Source organism: Typopeltis vanoorti, chromosome 6 (genome assembly GCF_054136105.1).
Source record: "Typopeltis vanoorti isolate ZY-2024b chromosome 6, IOZ_Tvanoo_1.0, whole genome shotgun sequence".
In the NCBI taxonomy this organism is placed as follows: domain Eukaryota; kingdom Metazoa; phylum Arthropoda; class Arachnida; order Uropygi; family Thelyphonidae; genus Typopeltis; species Typopeltis vanoorti.
This window is the reverse complement of record NC_143554.1, coordinates 3062446-3079203: the sequence shown is the minus strand read 5'-3', so window position 1 is coordinate 3079203 and position 16758 is coordinate 3062446. Positions and strand designations below refer to the sequence as shown.

General features: G+C 37.9%; 1 protein-coding gene across 1 annotated transcript in view; it reads left to right on the top strand.

The window, feature by feature from the left end:
• Positions 1 to 16758, top strand: part of LOC150105249 (ciliogenesis-associated TTC17-interacting protein-like) — a 203974-nt gene that overhangs the window by 9096 nt on the left and 178120 nt on the right. The window contains exon 3 of the mRNA XM_090393916.1: positions 2285 to 2358. Within this exon, the coding sequence (XP_090250042.1) occupies positions 2285 to 2358 (74 nt within the window). The remainder of the gene's footprint in view (positions 1 to 2284; positions 2359 to 16758) is intronic.

The following is a 16758-nucleotide window of genomic DNA, read 5'->3' as shown; positions in this document are numbered from 1 at the left end:
GTGGGCTGAGTTTTTTGTGTGTGATGGTGTGTTGCCAGTATAGTGTGTGAGTGCCTTGGCTAAATGTTTGGCTAATTTATATGTGGGGGAATCAATGCCATCCACTATGGGGGATAATGACACGTGTATTTTTGGAAGTCCATATAATCGGGGGGAGGGGTCTGGAGTTAAAAGGTTAAAACCAGTAAACCACAACCCCCTTCCCCCCTTCACAATAAAGATTATACTAAATATATCACCATCCCCTACATCTGGGGCACATCTGAGAAAATAACCAATATCCTCAAAAAATATGACCTAACTTCTTGTTATAGACCATATAAAAAGTTGGCATCCCTTATCACTCCATCAAAGACCAACCACTTCCCCTAGACCTACCTGGTGTATACCAGGTCCCCTTACAGCTGTAAATTGTCCTACTTTGGCCAAACAGGCAGAACAGCGAATATCAGGATTTCAGAACACAGACTAAATCTGGTTTCACCAGTACAGCCACTCTGGGCTTGCAGACCATGCCATAGAATTCGTCTGAAGAAAACTAAAATAATACACCTCAGCAAGTTCAAGTACGAAAGATTATTCACGGATTCATCAGCAGCTCTAAAAAACGTTCCAAACCTCAACAAATTTGGGTGCATGAGACTGCTCAAATTTGGGAGACTTACATTATGAGAACTTCAGCCCAATGGCCAATACAACCCAATTAGCCTGCTGGGGTGCCCCATTAGGACTTCAGGAACAATATTAGTTTCTTGCCTTCTTCCTCATTTGCATTTTAGTGCCTGTGTGCACATTCCATATTTGTATGTTCCTGAAGATGGTAACTTGACGTTGCCGAAATATCGAAGGTATTCGTTAAAGTTTCCTTTAATTAATATCCGTTTTATGTGTTGTAAATTTCTTAAGTTAATTACCAGTTAAAAAGCTTTAAGAGCTTTTTACTGACTGTGAGTTAGTCGACCTCATTCAGGTGTTGGAATGGTTTTTCATCTAGCAAAATAGACAAAAGTGGTCAAGATAAAACATGCAATTTATGGACATAATGCATTAACCTGCCTTACGTGTTTTGGCTGCAACTTCAACAACAGTTTTATGAAATTTTGGTATTTAAGATTATTGGTTTCATTTGAACCATTTTAATGACAAAATCAATAATAATAATTGTACAGCACACATACCAAAGCAGTTTTAGGTTCCATTGTTTCAATAATGAATGAATGATGTCGCTACAAAAGGATGCAATTATGCAAAAAAAAAAAAAAAAGCGCTTTATTAATTGCCATTGATTTTGTTATTATGCAAAAACAGTTGGGAAAACTACACTTACTTATGTTTTGCATAGGTAAAAATGTCATTTCTTATTTTCATAATGTTCCTGGAAAACATTTGGATGCACCGGAAATTTTATACTCCACTTTTTTTTTTTTTTTTTTTTTTTTTTTTTTTTTTTTTTTTTTTTTTACAAAAAAAAAATGTCTATTATTTGTGCACCTTGGTCTGTAATTTCACCCACAATAATTTTGGGCATTCAAACCAGAATCATTCAGGCTGAGTGGTCAAGTGTGGAACTTCACATTATTAGGTTGGTGAAAGATGTAATCAAGGCAACATGCTTCAGTAAATGCAGTAAGGCAATTTCTGAGGATAAAAAAATTAAAATATATGAAGTAAGATGACACTTTATAGGAAGTTAGGGGAGTTGGTTCAATGTAACTGTGCAAGTGTGAAGACTCCCTTGATCCATTATTATTATTATGTGACACCTCTAAGCGTCCAAAGACTCATCGAAGAAGAGTGTGCCAACAGCATGGAATGATTGGACCCCTTCCAATTACTAACCACACTCAAACTTGCTGAACTTTTTGCGTGAGCCATTAGTAGCAGAGGCTCTACCAATTGACCAACCTTTGCTGGCAAATGCTGCAACTTGGTGTTAACTAGCTAGCAACAAAAGTCATCCATAAAATTATGGATGCATATCAAGGCATAGCCTAGTTCAGCTGTTTCTCATCAGCTTTTAAACTACTTTGTGCAATTATTTGATTTGTATAGCAGATTTTCTTTAGTAATATAAGTGTTACATGGAGGAAACGTGAGCTTACTTGGGTACATAATAAAGTTTGGGCTGTATTAGATTAATAAAAATTCTTATTTTTGAATTTTGACATTTGCATGTAATTTAGGACTAATAACTCTTCTTTTGAGATGTGTGTTATTTTAAGTGACTTTGACTTATTGAGGTCATGCTGTTCTTTTACACAAACTTCCCTTTTATTTTCATCAGATATATAAAGGAAAAAATTCAAGAAGGGATACCTATTCTATTGAAAGCCTCAAGGAAGAGTTCAGTTTTGAAAGGTAAATATTCATTCTTAGTATTACAAGTATTTCTATAATGCTTTATTTAAAATAATAATTAAAGCATATTTTAAATATGCCATTTCATGCCACTTATCAAACAGATTTAATCATGAAAAAATGTTGACACGTTTAAGCATTTTGATGATATTTTGGAATTATGCTGTCACTCTCGTTAATAGTTTTCTCTGGTAAAAAAAATATGCAGATGAATTAAAAATTCATTTAATTGTTTGCTAAACAACTAGATGCATTTGTAAATGTGAAAAAACATTGAAAATCATTTACTTCAAGAGTGCAGTCATGTAACCTAATATTTGTACTTTGTTTAGGACTTATGTTTTACTGCTGTTGACTGAAAACCCAATCAGTTCTGCATTTTTACATAAATTATAGATAATTTATAGATGGTTCTGGGTAGTCTTTATATTAGTCAACCAGCACATCATCTGCAAAACAGACTGCTTGTGTAGGTTTGTCCTGCCGAATCTTAGAGTTCGCACATATTTCCTGTGAATCAGTGGCGTAGCTAGAGCTTTTGCCACCTGGGGCGGTCCCTGAGTTTGCCGCCCCTCTCAATACACACCAAAAATACTACAAAAAGTCAAAACGACGTATAGGGAAATAAATTAAAACATTGTTTATTTTAGTTGTAAGTATAGTTGTTAAAAACTAATTATTAATTAAATAATAAAAATTACTAAGTTAACATAAATAAAAGACTCGTCAAAAAATAAAATTGTCTCGTGAAAAGTGCCGCCCAGTGCGGACCCCCCTCCCCCTGGCTACACCACTGTTGTGAATCTCTTTGCATAGTCAAGGGTAATAAGATATAGCCAAAGAGTCTCCCCTGAAGAACTCCATTGAAAATAGGAGCGCTCTCTGTAATCTTTCCATTAATCATTACTTTTGCATGGTAATTTTGGTGTGTTCTGATATTGCTTTATTTTCAAGGGTATGCCATAATAGCTGAGAATTTGAACAGTCTTTGTTTATCAATTGAATCAAATCTGAGAAATCTATAAATTTTAAGATTATAGGGAGATTTTTATCTCTTCTAGCAATTTTCAAAGGCAGTGAATATTCAACAGTGCTTCTGTCTTCAAAGAAACCTGCTTGATTTTTGAACAGAAGAGATTACATATGGTAACCTCTTCTGTTCAAAATTATCCTCTTAGATTTTCAACTTGGTGGGAAGTAGTGTAATTCTTCTATAATTTTCTGGTTCTTTAGATTGCCTTTTTTTTGGGTATCAAAATTATTAGGTTTTCTCTCTATTGCAATGGAAGGTTGTTGGATGTACCTAGAGCTGTATTACATATATTTATTATTATTATTACGTAACACCTCTGGGGAGTCCAAAGACTTATCGAGGGAGGGCATCTACTCTACAACACTCTATCTCTTTTCTAAATAACTTAGGGAATTAAAACAACGTAGATCCGAATATAAATTAAATAATACTTTAATAGATATTTCCGATATTTCGGCAATGTCCCATTGCCATTTTCTAAAGGAACTTAACAAAAGGCAGGAGCACAATCAAGCTCTAACAATATAGTAACTCAACCGCAACTACCTTCATCACCTACACCAACTGCATCTACCACCAACCACCACTAGTATTTTCACAGACATTCACAAACATCCATGCCAAATGCGGAATTTGAACCCACGGCTTTCTGGCTGGAGAGTGGATATGCTAACCACTCGGCCAACAAGGCTGGCATATATAGTTATTTCCAAATATTTCCATAATAGTTATTTTAAAAGCTCGTTTCCTCTGTGTTGAATAGCATCTTCTGTTATACTATCCAGTCCAGTTGCTTTCTCATTCTTTTGGATTTTTAGTGCTATTTCAAATTATTGCATTGTAAAATTGTTATGAGCCTTTGTAGCTCAGTCGGTATAGACAAAGCCCTTTGGTTGGAAAGACCTGGGTCCAAGACATGAGGAACCTTTATCTGGTCTCTTTCAACTAAAGATGAGTTAGCTGGTCTCATACGGAGGTGGGGGGGTTCACCTAGAAACATGGGTTTTTTTTTGTCCTCCAGAACAGGCAAACCAGCCCCGTGAATACACATGGATATACAATAATGAACAATTGCCCTTACGGGATGCAGCAGAAGAGTAACGAGCCAGCTGCATTAATTCGTTGTAGTCCCTCATTGGAGGACTCAACCCATCCTAAAGGACTGATAAGGATAGAATTGGAGAAAATTGTTATACACAAAGTTCCTTTGGATTACTTCTGGAAAAGCACCTGCAGCGAAGTTCACTGAATTATTCAACAGTTTTTCAAAGTAGTTCTTCCACACTGAGTTCAATATTTTCTGCAGGTATCTTGCTGTTCTGGTACCCAGTCCTGTTCCATACCAGGGTGCAACGAACCCTGGCAGCACAGTTCTGATCCTATTTGTGCATTAAAATCTCCACCTGTGATGTGGAGATTGTGTACTGGGACAGCATAAAACAAGTTTGAGAGTCGATTGTAAAAGGCATTCTTGGAGTTTTCATCTGAAGTCTCAGCCAGTGCATAGGTGCATATTATTACTTTGGGTCTAAGTTTAAAGTTATGGCCATTATTCTATTGGGGATTTTGGAGATAGATGAGATGCAACTATAGATGCTTTTTTCAATTCCTCCATTACCAGATTTGTTTTCTTATGTATAAATGAAAGTCTATTTTTTTTGCAGTTTGATGTGACATCATTCCATTCAAAATCTGTTCTCTGCCTGTGTTCTTTGATGCATACTGCATAAATGTTTGACTCTGTTCTGGTGCAAAGTTGATGAAATTTTTGCATTTCCAGAGGGTACAAACATTCTAAGTGGATACAATGAGCAGGTTTCTTTTGGTTTTAAAGAGTTTAATTTTGAATTGTTAGTACATGAGGAAACTTTTATATTTTTCAACTAGAGGTGACCTAGCTGGTGTCATATGGAAGCTGGCAAGTTTTTTAATCCTGCAAAACAGACAATCTAGTTAGAAGAACACATGCAATGTATTCTTCTAACCAGATTGCAAAAAACATACTGACCTCATAGCCTTATTTGCTTAAGCTGTAATTCCAATCAACCAAACCCTACTTCAGATCCTGGCCCTCACCGACCTCTCTAACATGGATGGTATTTCACCACGAGTTTTGAGAGAATGTGCTAGGGAACTGACAGTGCCTTTGACCTGGTTTTCAGTGAAAGCCTGGCTGCAGGAAAGGTGCCCATGGAATGGAAGGAAGGTAGGATAGTGTCATTGCATAAGGGCGGTAGCAGACTGGAAGTGTCTAATTATAGGCCAGTTTGTGTGTCATCAGTAGTTCGTAAGATCTTGGAGAAAGTATTGAAGGACCTTATACAGCATTGGGCAGATGAGGGTAATGTTATCTGTGAGAGTCAGCATTGATTTGTGAAGGGGAGATCTTGTTTTACCAATATGCTAGCTTTTTATGATAAAGTTACAAGAGCATTAGATGAGGGAAAGGCATATACTGCCATTTTCTTAGACTTAGCGAAGGCATTTGACAGGGTGCCACATGATAAGCTGATATTTAAGTTGCAGCACATGGGTCTGGATGTCAGATTGGTCAACTGGATTCAGGATTGGCTGTCCGATAGGCATCAGAGAGTTGTGTATGGTGGGGCAGTTTCAAGAAAGCAAAGGGGTTAAAGTGGGGTCCCACTAGGCTCAGTACTGGGACCTATATTGTTTAACCTTTATATCAATGACATTGTCAGTGGACTGCAAGGGGATATTCAGTTGTTTGCAGATGATACGAAGCTGGGAAGTATTATCAGTAATAGTGCAGATGCGGCATCCCTGCAATAGGATTTGAATAAGCTAGATAGATGGGCAAATGAATGGGGGTGTTGGTTTAATGCAGCAAAATGTAAGGTCTTGAGGTTTGGGAAAGAAACATCGATGAGATACTGCATACTCTATGGGAGGAGTTATACTGGAGAAAGTAGAGGAGACAAGTGATCTGGGGTTGATGATTGATAGAAACATGAAATTTAGGGGACATATTACAAAGGTGGTGAAGGTAACACAGAGGATTGCTGCAATAATGAGAAGGACGCTGACCTGCAGAGATAAGACAGTTATCATTCCATTGTATAAGACCCTGATCAGACCACACTTAGTCTGATCAAGTTCTTATACAATGGAATGATAACTGTCTTATCTCTGCAGGTCAGCATCCTTCTCATTATTGCAGCAATCCTCTGTTGTTACCTTCACCACCTTTTGTTCAGACCAGATCTGAGAACTATTGTTCTCAGATCTGGTCCCCAGGATTTGAAGGGGATAAATTAACTGTGGAAAGGGTACAAAGGTGGATAACAAAGATGGTTTCAGGACTGAACAATGATGGTTATGAGGATCGGCTGAGGGAATGTGGACTGGATAGAAGGAGGAGAGGAGATATAATTGAGACTTTTAAACTGTTGAGAGGTGGTTACAGGGTTGACACTGGGGATTTCTTTAGCTTGGTTGAACAACAGGAAGGGGCCATCCCTGGAAGTTACGAAAGGAAACTGTGAGCAAGAGGGTAAGGAGTGGTTTCTTTGTGTGGAGGGTGGTTGAACCATGGAATGCATTGCCTGATGGAGTGGTGAGAGCGAGAACAGTCAATGAGTTTAAGGAGTGGTATGATAGAATTTGTGTTTCTTGGGGGGGGGGACCCCCCTCGATGAGTCTTGATAGACTTTGTGTTTCTTAGGAAGGACCTCCCACAAAGAATCTTTTGACTCCATGGAGGCCTGAATAATAATAATAATAATTATTTTCCCAGACTTCCTCTTTAACTCAGAGTTCATCACATGAAGTTTGTGTTTATCTATCCTTGTTTATCTATCTTAACTTCACCACATACCTCCCTGTTCGAATCATTGTCTTCTTTGGAATATTCCTCAGTTTCCAAGGTTTTGTTTTGTTTTAACTTTCATTTTTGTTTTCTTGAATAATATTTGTGTATAACGGGCATGAAGATATATCAATAACACAGTAAATGACTATTGTATTTCTTGTATCTTTCATCTGTGAAACTATACATTATATTTTATGTTAGCATATGGAATTAATAACTTTTGTTAGAATATAGCATTAGTAATAACTAGTTCATGTCTGAAACAGAAATTGAGCAGGTACTTATCATTATTATTAACTTTGTTCTCTACTACCAATTTTTCCAAAACAATCCTATGTAGTATTCATTTCCTACTCTACTGTCTCAATCTTCATAAAGGATAAGTTTTTTTTTTCTTTTTCTTTGTCAGCTGTTTTCTCTAAATATTCCTCTGATTCTTTTTTAATAGAACCTTCTGTGGGAGTATAGACAGAAATAAGTCTTATTGCCTAAATTCCCATTTTTAAATTTGCCTGAATATAACATATTATTTGGGACCTTCATGGGGTCACAGAACTCATTTATGAGAGACCCATCATCAACAACAATTTATCATTCTAATCAATGCGTTCACTGCACATTCACCATCATATAGTTTTTCTACTATGTGAAAAATCTCCTTTACTGGTAATCCTGTAATTACCTCAACAGTTTAAATGACCAAATTATGTGTCATCCTTTAGTCTTCTATCCTCCAAATTCTGATTATGTGCCCTTGGTCTATCCTAATAATTGTACAGTCCTAATATCATTTTTGTTATCTGCCTCTGTATCCTCTCCAAGCTTAATTTATCCTCATCAAATCCTACTGACTTGATCTGAGTGCAGTAATCCAGAAGTGGCTTTATACAATGGAATCACCATTCTTTTATTTCTGCTGGTCAAAGTCCTTTGCATTGCAACAATCCTCTGCATTACCTTCATCTTTGCAATATGTCCTCATTTCCAGTTCTTTATTGTACAAACATCTCTTGCTGCCTCCACTGCCTGTAGCATAGTTCCACCAGTAGAGTGTGCAGCTTCCCATTACTGGATCTCAAACTTCAAGACCTTGCATTTAGTTGCATTAAACTGATATCTCTCTTTCATTGCTTATGTCTATCTTATTCAAATCTTCCTGAACGACCACCATATTGGCACTATTACTAAGGAAGATATTCAGCTGCTAACAGTTGAATATCTCCCTACAACCCAATCACAATATCATTGACATAAAGCTTTAAAAAGCAAAGGCCTCAGTACGGATCCCTGTGGAGCCCACTTATTTTCCTGACCTTAGTCACATGGGGAGAGGCCATTCATGAGTGAAGCGTGACTGACTTGTATAAGAAGAGCTTCGGATTGAGATAAGTATTCTTGGAATAATTAAGTATATATGAGTATTTGTTTGAGTAAGAGCTGCTGTAAAAGTTGTGCGCAAGTAGTATTATTAGTGTGGGGGATTTTCATTTGCCTAAACTTAATTGCGAATTCGTTACTATTAGACCTTAGAGTAGTACTGGCAGAAAACATGGCAGGGGCTTTGTCATTCCATGATTTTAATTTAGACTTCAGTCATTTCGTTAAGTGTGAGGTGTGCAAAATGTATTCTTTTGATTACAAAAATGATTTGTGGATGTTTAGGGCGGATGGAAGAAGGGTACGTGTGCGAAGTGCGACCTGAGGGAGGAATTGATGACAGAAAGTGATAGTAGCGAGAATGTCGCGGGGAAAATGAGTGAATGTTCAAAAGAGAACGATGGTGTGAAAGAGAGGCGAAAGAATGTTAAAAAAAAAAATCAGTAAAAAAGAAAACGAGTGATATAAAATACATAACAGATGTTAAAAAGGATGAAAATGAGGTGAGAATGGTGAAGGAAATAAAATTGAGAGAACGAATGAAACTGGAAACGGCGTGATGCAGGAATTGAAAGTGGAAAAAATTGAAAGACTGAATGACAGCGAAAGTTGGATGCATGTTGAACTGGAAGCACAGAAGGATGAATGAGAGTCAAATTGAGAAGAGAGGGTCGAGAGTTAGAAAATTAGAGAGATTGAATGAGAGAGAGAGAGAATGTGACGCGAGATTCGGAAGTTGAATTGGATTGGATGAGGAAAGAGATGAAATGGATGCGGAATGAAATTAAGATAATTTGGGTAAAAAATATTAAAACAAATCATGATGGCACGAAAGAGTTAACGAAAGATGAGAGAGTGGTGTTGTATGGAGAAATGAGCTGTTGTGTTTGTATACCAATGCTAGAAGTATAAGAAACAAGGGAGATGAAATGGCTGCACTAATTGCATCTGTTCACCTAAAGATTGTCGGAATAAGTGAGACATGGTTGGAAGAGGACGACATCCTGACAGGAATAGAGAAGGAAGGGTATGATGTGTTTCTTGAGGATGGAAGGGGTAAAAAGGGAGGGGGGGAGTGCTATTGATGATAGAGAAAGAGTTATGTCCATACAAAGTAGAGATGCAAGAGGTAAATAGTGCTAGTGGTTTTGAGGCAGTATTGTGTGAGATAGAGGTCAAAAATAGCAACTGGAAGTAAAGAAAATGAATTTCTTGAGTTTTTGAGGGATAACTACCTCAGACAGTATGTAACCGAGGGTATGCAAGGATTAAGAGCCTTGGATTTGGTCATCTCATCAGGAAATGTAATTATAAATGAGGTATCAAACCATCCACCAATTGGTGAGAGTGACCATGAGGTGATTACCTGGGTGGTTGCCAGCAGTGCAAGTACCCCCTGTGAGAAAAGGGTATATGTGGAAATACAATGGGGGGTGATTATGAAGAGCTCAGGAGACAGCTTGCGGGTGTAGCATGGAATGAGGAGTTAGCTGGAAAAGAGATCAATGCAGCTTGGGGGATTTTCAAAAACTATCTAATAGATGCAATGCTTAAGTGTATTCCAAGGGTGAGAAGGTTAAATAAAGTAGGTGTGAGATGGATGAATAAAGAGATTAAGCATGCAATACAGAGAAAGAGGGCATTGTTGCGGCAGTATAACAGAAGTGGAAATAACCAATTCCATGAGTTCTACAAAGACCAAGCAAGGAGGGTGGCTTGTTGATGATGGTAGCTAAAGAGAGATATGAAAATCAGTTAGCTAATGAAGCCAAAAAGAATCCTAAGGAGTTCTTTCGATATGTAGCCAGCAAAAGAAAGAATGATTATGGAATGATGATAGGAGAAAATGGTATAAAGACAGCTGTTGCAGAAGTTCATAAAGGTCTTTCAATCTTGTGAATGCGACTACATGGAGAAATTGAGAGCAGTAGATGATGGGGAGGAGAGACCGACTGTAAGTGAGCAAGAGGTGTATGGGGAGTTGAGTAAACTAGATGTTAATAAGGCTGTGGGACTTGATAATATATCGCCACGTATTCTGAAGGAATGTGCCAGGGAGTTGACACCGCCTTGACATATTTTTTTAATACGAGTTTTGCACTCAGTTGAGTTCCTGAAAAGTGGAAGGAGGGCAAGATTGTGCCACTTCATAAAGGAGGTGATCGAACTCAAGCATCAAATTATAGGCCTATCTGTGTGTGTCAGGTGTTGTGGTTATGTTGTTGGAGAAGCTTGTCACAACTAGGATCTAGAGTTAGGTTGACAACAAGAGTATTATCTTTGATGAACAGCATGGATTTCCTAAAGGGAGGTCATGTTTTAGTAATCTACTTACTTATTGCAATAAAGTGACCGCTTCCTTGGAGAGGAAGAGGAGAGAGGGATACACAGTGATATACTTGGATTTCGCAAAGGCTTTTGATAGAGTATCTCATGATAAATTGTTAGTCAAACTAGAGCAGATGGGATTGGATATTAGATTAGTGCATTGGATTGAAGACTGTCTATCTGATAGGTATGAACAAGTTGTGTAGGGGGAGCGATATCCAGGAAAAGGAAAGTCACTAGAGGAGTGCCTTAGTTATCTATTTTAGGGTCATTACTGTTTATCTTGTATATTAATGATATAGGTGAAGATTTGGATGGAGATATTCAGTTGTTTGCAGATGATGCAAAGTTGGGACGAACCATGAGAGCAGTGAAGATGTTGTGGCCTTACAAGAAGACTTGAATAAATTGAGTGATTGGGCACAGAAATGGGGATGTGAGTTCAATGTTGCAAAATGTAAGGTTTTAAATTTGGAAAACAATGATGGGATGCAGAACTTATGCTTGGTGAGGATATATTGTTGGAGGTGGAAGAAATAAGAGATCTGGGGATGATAGTGGATAAGGATCTGAAATTTATGGGACACATAGCCAATATTGTGAAGACTACACAAAGGCTTCTGGGAATGATGCGGAGGACACTGACGTGTAGAAATAGGGAGATTCTTGTTCCTTTGTATAAGGAACAAGAATCTTCCTATTTTATCTCCCTGATTAGGCCACACATGGATCATTGTGTGCAGATTTGGTCACCTGGTTTTCAGAAGCATGAAGAGATGTTGTTGGAAAGGGTCCAAAGGAGACTGACTAAGGTAGTTTCTCACCTCTGGAATGTCAAGTATGAGGAAAGATTGAGAAGATGCAATTTGCTGAGTCTGTTGGACAGGAGGAGGAGGAGTGGAGATATGATAGAGACAATTTGGTAAGGGGTTGTTATAAGATCAATGCTGGAGAAATTCTACAGAGAATAGTGGGAGATCAGTGGAGAACCAGAGGTCATCCCTGGAAACTGTATAAAGAAGGTGCGAGTAGGTGAGTGAGAGGCAGATTTTTGTTGTGCAGAGTTGTAAATGATTGGAATGCCTTGCCTTAGAGTATGGTGTCTGCAAGGAGTTTGAATGTGTTCAAGGCATGGTGTGATGAGCTGTGTGTGTGAAAAAAGGATCTCCTAGATGAGTCTTTGACTCCATGAGGTTTTGGGGTATTAATAATAATATTGACTCATCGTGGGAGGTGAACACTAATGAACACATTCTATCATAACACTCCTTAAAATCATTTGCAGTCTGCACATTCACCACCCTCTCAGGTAAAGCATTCCATGTTCCTACCACTCTCCATGCAAAACAGTCTTCTTACTCTTTTACTCACCACTTCCTTTTTCAACTTCCAGGGATGGCATCTGGTCCTTGTCCATTTCCCTTTTTCTACCATATGAAAAATCTCTTCAGTGTTAATATGATAACCCTTCAACAGCTTAAATGTCTCGATGATATCCTCCCTTCTGGCCATCAAATTCTGCAGTCTGCATGCCCTCAGTGTCAATGTTGTACAGTCTTGATATTTTTGTTATCCATCTCTGCATCCTCTCCAAGGTTACTTTTCCCCCTTAATATCCCAGATGAACAGATTGAAGCACAGAAATCCAGATATTGTCTGATCAAGGCATTATACAATGAGACTAGCACACTTATCTCTCATGGTCGGTGTTCTCTTCAACATCGCTGCAATTCTCTGAGATGTCGTCACAACTTCTAATTTTTTAGGAAATGACAATGTAAACTAAAGTATTAATTATAAAAACTTCAGTTAATAACTGCCTATATTTTGGCAATGTTACATTGCTATCTTCAGGGATCACAAAACAAGTATATGTGCATGCAGGTACTCACACTAAGTAAATGAGGCTGAAAAAAGGCAACTGAAGTCATTCCTAGAGTCCTAAGAAGGTGGTCCCCTAGTGGGCTAAATTGGGTTGTCTTTAGCATTGGGCTGATGATCTTAGGACTCTAGAACTGACTTCAATTGCCTTTCTTCAGCCTCATTTGCTGAATGTGAGTGCCTGTATACACATATTGTTTTGCGATTCCTGAAGATGGCACTGTAACATTTCCAAGATGAGTAGTTATTAATTGAAGTTTTCATAATTAATAATTTAGTTTACATTATCGTTTTCTAAAAAAAAAAAAAGTGTGTTTAACCAACGTACAAACTTATCTACAAGAATTATGTCTTCACACCCTTCGCAATATGACCTCAATTCGTATGATCATACTCATTTAGTGGAGCCAACTTCACTAAAAGTATGAAGCATCCAATCTGTGGATCCCAAATTTTAAAACCTTACAATTTGTTGCATTAAACTGACATCCCATCCTTTCAACTTATTCATATCCTCTCGAAGCACCAAAACATCAGTACTATTACTAATAACCCTTCCAAGCTTCACAACATCTGCAAACCACTTAACATTTGCCCTATAGTCCTGTGCATATAGGATACACAGGACTATAATAATACTGTATCATTGACATTAAGATTGAACAGCAGTGGCCCAGGACTGAACCATGTGGAACTCCTCTTGCATCCTTCCTACTTCCTGATACTGTTCCCCCATATATAACTCTCTGATATCTATCAGAGAGCCAATCACCAATCCACTAACCTAATATCCAAACCCATGTGATTGCAACTTAAGAAGCAACTTGTCATGTGGCACACTGCCAAATGCCTTATTCAAATCCTCCTGAGAGACCTTGCTTTTTCCTAGATACTGCTCTCCCATACACAAATCTAATATCTATCAGACAGCCATTTTTCAATCCAATTTATTAATCTGATACCATGTGCTGCAATTTAAATATCAACTTATGTGGACCCCTGTCAAATTTCTTTGCAAGATGGAAAAAATGCCAGTATGTCACTTTCTTTTATGAATTCAGCTGATTTACAAAGATTCTCTTCAACTTCTCTCACAGATGTAATGTTTCAGTACTGTCTATTCTTACAGGTACATCCATGGTCACTGGTTCACTGACCTGGCAACCATCATTCCTTCACTTTCTGTTGGCCTGTTAAATGAGCAGTGTGCCTGGCATCTCTTCAATGCAGCAGCAAATACACTGAACATGCTACTCTTCCTCTGTTATCCTACTTCTGTCCTGTGGAATAGCCTTCCTCATGAAGTATGCCCAGATTACAACATTCAATTCTTCAAGAAAAATGTGAATAAATTTCTTATTTCTGAATCCTCACCTGTACCCAACAAATGGAACTGATGTTCTTTGACCACTCGTGTCTAGGATTGTTATAAAAAGAATTTTTTTTTTTATAACAATCTGAAGAAATATTGAAACATATGTGATTTTATATTAAATATAACACTGATCTTACATGCTGCATGAGGTGGTTCATAAGATAGTTGTTGCTAAGTAGCTCAAGGAAGTTAATCTCATTACATGCATATGTTGTTTCCAGTTGATATTTCCATAGTTAGTCGCACATTATCATCACCCTCCTGTCACTCACCCGTCTCATCTGTCTAAATCTAAACATTTCAGAATCATCTCCCTCTATATTTCCTTGTCTGTGGAACAACCCACTACATAACTAAGATTGGTGCTTACTTCAACCCAGTGGCACACTCAGGATTTAATCTTGGAGGGGGCCAAGCACTTATGATTGGGGGGGGGGGCGAGTTGAGTAGACAAGTTGAGAATACACACTACATTGCATACGACCTATGACTGAGCATCAGCAGTGATCGCCAATACATGATACCTGTGATCTTCTCTTGCCCAGCTCAGACAAACGAAGTAGCTCTCGGTCGCCCGAGCACTGCTTCGTTCACCTTGCATTCACAGCAGCAGTGATTCCTGAGAGCTATAGGGTATTCCTACCTTATGTGACTGTTAATTCATAACTAGAAATAGAAGACATGACATAACATAAATGAATTTTAGTTAGGAAAAGATTTTTAAAAAATTTTCTAGTGTTTTCTTTCCTTTTACTTTTTTTTTGGGGGGGGGGACCAGGGCCCCTTGGCCCCTCCCTGGGTGCCCCACTGCTTCAGCCTCACACCAAATGGCCTCAAAGCCATTATCACTAGTGCTTCCATATGGAGGGGGGATATAGCTCTTCTGAAATCATCAGTAATACTTCACCTTCTCTTTTGTGTTTTCTGTCTTTGCAAAATATGTTGTGACCATCATATTCTGTTCCAGTGAGTACATCATCCTCCATTAACCACGTCTCACAGATACCATGACTAACTGTATCAAGGAATAACTCTGTACTCTTAATCCTAATATTTCATGCATTGGTATATATAAGCACAGTAGCTTTCCTCTAGTCCCCATGTATTTACCACAATTTCTCATCTCTTAATTTGAATCCATCCACTCTGTTATTGGGGTGCTTAAGGGTCAAAGCTGTACAACTGAGAGGAGACCTCCACATAGCCTTTAAAGGAATGTGGAGAACCGACCAGGGCTTCTGACCTAATGTTCAATCCTCACCTTCTCGTGGTACACCCTGTTGGGTATCTACTTGGATACTGAACGAACGAGGATGGGCTGGCAATTTGGGATTTAGCTGACCAAATTGTATTCTTATTGGTTAAACCAAAATAAAAAAATGATGGTACGACATGACAAAATTTAATGCTGGCTGGGGCGTTGCTTGGTTAAACAAGGCCCCCGTTGTTTTCACCATGGTGAACAGTGAAAAGTCAGCTACTGGATCAAATCTGAAAACAAACCCCAATTCAACATCACCAGAGTTAAAGATCAGTACTATCAATATAAGAAATGGAGCTAGCTGAGGAATTAGATAAGTACCAGATCGACATAATAGGGATGATTGAAACAAAAAAGATAAAAACTGGTGAGATCTTTCTGAGCAATAATTATAAAATGCTATATTCAGGCAATGACAATCAAGGAAAAGGAGTAGCCATTGTATTCAACACTAAATACGAGGCTAATCTTCTTGAATGGCAGGCAGTCTCAAATAGAGTGATGTGGGCAAATATCAGAATGGGGAACTGTACAATGAGACTTATTTGTGCCTATGGCCCCATGGAAGGTTCTACTAAGGTAGAAGTGGAGGATTTTTTTGAGGATTTAGAGAAAGCATCTGACACAATGAAAAAGGAAAAGTTGGTTCTTGTTGGGGATCTAAATAGCAGAGTAGGAAATGATTGTCAGACATACAAAAATATATTGGGAAAATTTGGAGAAAAGAGCAAAGCTAATAATAATGGCAAATATTTGTTGGATTTCTGCTCAGGACATGGACTGGTTATTACTAATCCCATATTCCAACATAAAAATGTGAACAAATTCACATGGAGAGAAGAAGCAAGGAATAAGAAAAGTCTCATTGACTATGTTATTGTTGATAGTGATGTTTTCTCCCTGGTGCAGGACAACAGAGTGTACAGAGGATTTGAAATTGGAAGTGATCACTATTTAGTCTTGAGCAGCATGAAATTGAATTTCAAATTGAGAAGAATGACATGTAAGAAAGTTTTAAAATGAATAACAGTTGAGCAGCTCTCAGATGTGAACTGTAGACTAAAATACACAAAGATTATTGAAGAAAAAATGAAAGATTTTTGAGAACAGGAACCAAACTTTACTTAAATTACTTAATGAAGCTTATTAGCTCTTTATACTTAAGTAACCAAACTTTAGATATTCAGTGGCAAGCCTTGAAGAAAATCTTGATTGATTCAGCCAGAGAATGGACAGAGAATCTTGATTGATTCAGGCATGTGGTGAGGTTGTCTGCAAGGATAGAAACATCAGAACTCCATGTGAACACAGGA